Source organism: Gadus chalcogrammus, chromosome 1, assembly GCF_026213295.1.
Source record: "Gadus chalcogrammus isolate NIFS_2021 chromosome 1, NIFS_Gcha_1.0, whole genome shotgun sequence".
NCBI classification, from domain to species: domain Eukaryota; kingdom Metazoa; phylum Chordata; class Actinopteri; order Gadiformes; family Gadidae; genus Gadus; species Gadus chalcogrammus.
In genome coordinates this window covers 24,157,286-24,162,285 of record NC_079412.1, presented here as the reverse complement: position 1 = coordinate 24,162,285, position 5,000 = coordinate 24,157,286, and the positions used below count along the sequence as shown (strand labels likewise).

Here is a 5,000-nt window from a genome sequence, read left to right as displayed (position 1 = left end):
CACGCATGCACACACACACACACGTAGTAATTACACATGCACACGAAAGTTCAAGCATCTACACATGAGAACACACACGCACGCACACACACACACACACACAGTAACCAAGGCCACACTCACACACACAATGTACAAACTACATACATACACACCTCCCACAATACCCAATGAGGCATGAAGATAAGAATATCTCTGAGACCATTAGTCCCGCTCCATATAAAGTACAGGCCTCCTCCGGTGTTTAACACACTAACCCAGACGCGACTCCGTTTCCATGGTTTCCACGGTTTCCACTACAGCCACGAGTTCCCCCTCCACACACAACCCAACCCCTTGCGGTGTTAACTTCAACCGTAGCACGCACCGTACGTCAACGATGCCCGGTACGCAGTCAACGACTCAACGGCTTACTCTTTAATCAAACACAGCTTTTTATACACTGACATTTAACCATGATTAATTATGGCATTAAAATAGGATACAGGTAGGTAACAAAGTGCTTTAGATTGTGACATAATCGACTGTCATACATTGCTGCAACAATGATTCCAAAAATAATTCACAAATTATACGTGCGTGCGTGCTTATTGGTGTAATGTATTGTTGGTAGAAACGATTAGCAACATTCATTAAAGTGCTTGTGTTCACGTGACGTGTGTTTGTCTGTTTGTGTATGTCTTTATGTGCATCCGTACAAGTGTATTTGTGTGCGAGTGTTAACATGGGTGTGTATGCCTGAGTGTCCCTGAGAGAGAGAGAGAGAGAGAGAGAGAGAGAGAGAGAGAGAGAGAGAGAGAGAGAGAGAGAGAGAGAGAGAGAGAGAGAGAGAGAGAGAGAGAGTGTGTGTGTGTGTGTGTGTGTGTGTGTGCTCCTGTGTGTGTGTGTTTGTGTGCGAGTGCATGTGTGTGTTTGTGTGCCAGTGCATGTGTGCGTCTGTGTGCTTGTATTTTTGCTCCTGTGTGTGTTTGTGCATGTGTGCGTCTGCGTGTTTGTATGTGTCTGTGTGTGCGCGTGCGCCAGTGCGTGTGAGTCTGTGTGTTTGTACATGTATGTGTGTTTGTGCACCAGTGTTTGTGTCTTTGTATGTGTGTGTTTGTGCGCCAGCGTCTGTGTGTGTGTGTGTGCGTGCGCCAGTGTCTGTTTGTGTATGTGTGTTTGTGCGCCAGTGTTTGTGTCTTTGTATGTATGTGTGTGCGTGCGCCAGCGTCTGTGTGTGTTTGTGTGTGTGTGTGTGCGTGCGCCAGCGTCTGTGTGTGTTGGTGTGTGCGTGCACCAGCGTCTGTGTGTGTTGGTGTGTGTGCGTGCGCCAGCGTCTGTTTGTGTATGTGTGTTCGTGCGCCAGTGTTTGTGTCTTTGTATGTGTGTGTTTGTGCGCCAGCGTCTGTGTGTGTTTGTGTGTGTGTGTGTGCGTGCGCCAGCGTCTGTTTGTGTATGTGTGTTTGTGCGCCAGTGTTTGTGTCTTTGTATGTATGTGTGTGCGTGCGCCAGCGTCTGTGTGTGTTTGTGTGTGTGTGTGTGCGTGCGCCAGCGCCTGTGTGAGTTGGTGTGTGCGTACGCCAGCGTCTGTGTGTGTTGGTGTGTGTGCGTGCGCCAGCGTCTGTTTGTGTATGTGTGTTCGTGCGCCAGTGTTTGTGTCTTTGTATGCGTGTGTGCGTGCGCCAGCGTCTGTGTGTGTTTGCGTGTGCGTGCCCCAGTGTGTGTGTGTATGTACCTGGCGGAGCTGACGGAGGAGACGGTGGAGGTTCCCAGGGTGATGCGCTGCAAACCGCTCTGCTCCAGGAGGGACGCGTTGTTGTAGGGGTTCTGACCCTGCACACACACACACACACACACACACACACACACACACACACACACACACACACACACACACACACACACACACACACACACACACACACAGTGAGAGAAAGTACACAGCAAGTCGTGTCCTTCAATAACCTGCTAGAACTGACGCTTTGGGCTAACAATGCTACTGCTGACCCACACACAAACACAAACACACACACACACACACACGATCATTGATCTGGGTCGGCTGGTCTGGCCTGAAGGCGGAGCGGCCAGAGAGATGAATGTCGGGAGCAGAGGAAGTGGCGGTGTGGGGGTGGAGAGACGGAGGGGTAGAGGTGGAGGACACACAGCCGTACTGCTGCTCTCCCTCGTATGGAACCCAGAGCGGGAGGCTCACCAGTCTACCTGGCTGTGTCTGATTGGACACTGTACCAAAAGGAGTGTCCAATTAGATGACATTAAACGTTCAGGCCGATGGGAAACAGGCTGAACACAGGCAGAGAAGGGATGGACACCGGCCTCTTTTGTTTCCATTTTACATTGAAGGCGGAACACTAAAATGCCTCGTTGCGTCTCCACCGGTGCTGGGTCACCCGGCCGTTACGTGCGCCCCACAGGGTGCATTCTTTAATTACACTCCCCATCACCGTGCCAGAAAACAATCACGGCACCAAGAATGATGTCGTCCTTCTTTAGCGAAGTTGGTGGCCTGACCCTGCCGTTCTCTGGGAATAAATCACCGGGATCTCGGCCGTGCCGCTACACAGGCCAGGGAACCCCTTCCAAGGACTCTTATTATGGCAGCGTTAGCCGAATGCTAAAGCTGAAGGAAGGCCTGTTAAACACGTCCCTCCACGGCCCCGTGTCCAGCTCAGCCCTAATAGTTATTATGATGCGACGATCTCAGACCCCGCACTGCTTAGTGTGGGGTTCGAACCGGCAACCCAACTATTGGCAGGCAAATGACCAGAGCCATTCAGCCCAGCAGCACTCCTAAAGTCTTATGGAATGAGGTTTCATTCCTATACAAGTTTGTCAATTACAAAACTATAACAGACCAAACCATAACTATTACACTATTGCCTATTCTACCGTATAACAGCTGATCGTGTGATAGTGCACAGTTAGCGAACTTTTGATTGCAATGGGGGATGAGGGTGGGTGGGCGAGGGGGTCCAACTCACGGCGGGCTGGGGAGGTCTCGGGGGGTCCTCCCCGGGACTCTTCTTGCCCAGACACACCGCCCTCCAGGCCTCCTGGACCTCGCTGTTCAGAACCGTGAACACCAGCAGCACAGACAGACCCTGAGAGAGAGACAGAGAGAGAGAGAGAGAGAGAGAGAGAGAGACAGAGAGAGACAGACAGAGACAGAGACAGAGAGAGAGAGAGAGAGACAGAGACAGAGACAGAGAGAGAGAGAGAGAGAGAGAGAGAGAGAGAGAGAGAGACAGAGACAGAGACAGAGAGAGAGAGAGAGAGAGAGAGAGAGAGACAGAGACACACAGACAGAGAGAGAGAGACACAGACAGACAGAGACAGAGAGAGAGACACAGAGAGACAGACAGAGAGAGACACAGACAGACAGACAGACAGAGAGTGACACAGACAGACAGACAGACAGACAGACAGACAGACAGACAGACAGACAGACAGACAGACAGACAGACAGAGAGTCAGTTTAATGTTGAATAGGATGTCACAGGCTAGTCAAGCACTCTTTCTATGTACTATATGAGTGTTTTTTCTAAACACAGAGATCTTTAGACGTCTCATCCCAGCAACACTTGTGCCTAGAAGCCAAATTGGATATTTTAACAACAAACACTGCATATCCATTATTTATTTAATGTTCAGAACTCTTACTGATTTATTTTGGATACATGTAAATAATGACCAGGTTTGGGCTTTGCGCATCTTGCTCAGTCAGATATTGGTGGATATTAACCCATAATCTGCTCCATGGACATATTCTGCAATGTCATGTGATCCACAGCCCTATTATAATCACCCCTACTGCCGTAGGGGTGATTATAATAGGGGTGTGGATCATATGACCTCATAGAAAGCAGGTACCCAGGAAACAAGTGAATTGCATTGTAACATAGAAACACTCTGTAACATAACACATGTACTGGACCCGGGCCCTACCTGCACGAGGCAGAGCACGTCGAAGATGTAGTGGAAGGCCAGGATGCTGTTGTTGACGGCCATCAGGCCACACAGCCAGGTGGACGTGGTGACCAGCAGCAGCAGGAAGGCATTACGGATCGTAGAGCTGTGGAGAGAGAGAGACATAAAGACACACTTAACACCCCAAACGTCACAGCAATACACAGGGAGTGAGGGAGAGAGAGATGTATACACACAGAGAGAGAGAGACTTAGAGAAAGACAGAGACAGACAGAGTCAGACAGACTTAGAGAAAGACAGAGTCAGAGAGAGAGAGAGAGAGAGAGAGAGAGAGAGAGAGAGAGAGAGAGAGAGAGAGAGAGAGAGAGAGAGAGAGAGAACAAGAGACAGAGGATATACAAGGTCACCAGATATTTTTATATATTTTTATAAACTTTATCCAAACACCATATATCTAAAATCGCACACCAAGTGTCTCCAAGCCCATTAGCACTCAGTTCACATTCTGACTGGTAATCAGGAGAACCTGGCAAACTAATTCCCTCGTTAGCTGGAGAGCAATGCTAACACGCCAGCTGTGTTAGCAGTGCTAGCCTTGCGGGAAGCGTTAGCCGGGCACGTCGTTGGGAAGGGAAGATTCTATCCTATTCATTTAAGCCAATTCAATTAGCTGCTAAGCTATTACTTATGTCAGCTACGTGGATTAAAGTTGTCCCCCCACACGCAAAACATATTGGGGAGATTTCATGTAATTACGCAGCCCGGAGCGAGCCGTCTCGGAAAGCCCGGAACATCAGAGAAAAAGCATGTCCGGAATTTTGTAAACGTTCTTAACCAATGGGGATATTGGTTTAGTACATGAACCTTCAGGGATTTGCTTTCGGGAATATTTTTCTGCATCGTCTAGAATATTTTAAACATCCTTTTAGATTAAAGATTGAAGTGAAATTATGACAGGCCTGTATGTGTTGTGTGCTCTGGTTATTAAGTTGTAGCTATTGAAATATTAAAGTCACAGATCCTGCTTCGTACTAAAGTAGGTATGAGGCAGTAAAAAGCATACCTTGTTGTCA

The 5,000-nt window shown here is 48.6% G+C and overlaps 1 protein-coding gene across 1 annotated transcript in view; it reads right to left on the bottom strand.

The window, feature by feature from the left end:
* Positions 1–5,000, bottom strand: part of LOC130385645 (cadherin EGF LAG seven-pass G-type receptor 3-like) — a 30,394-nt gene that overhangs the window by 5,258 nt on the left and 20,136 nt on the right. The window contains exons 15-17 of the mRNA XM_056594302.1: positions 3,946–4,072; positions 2,982–3,101; positions 1,715–1,812 (exon numbers count right to left, since the gene is read on the bottom strand). Coding sequence (XP_056450277.1) covers positions 1,715–1,812; positions 2,982–3,101; positions 3,946–4,072 — 345 coding nt within the window. The remainder of the gene's footprint in view (positions 1–1,714; positions 1,813–2,981; positions 3,102–3,945; positions 4,073–5,000) is intronic.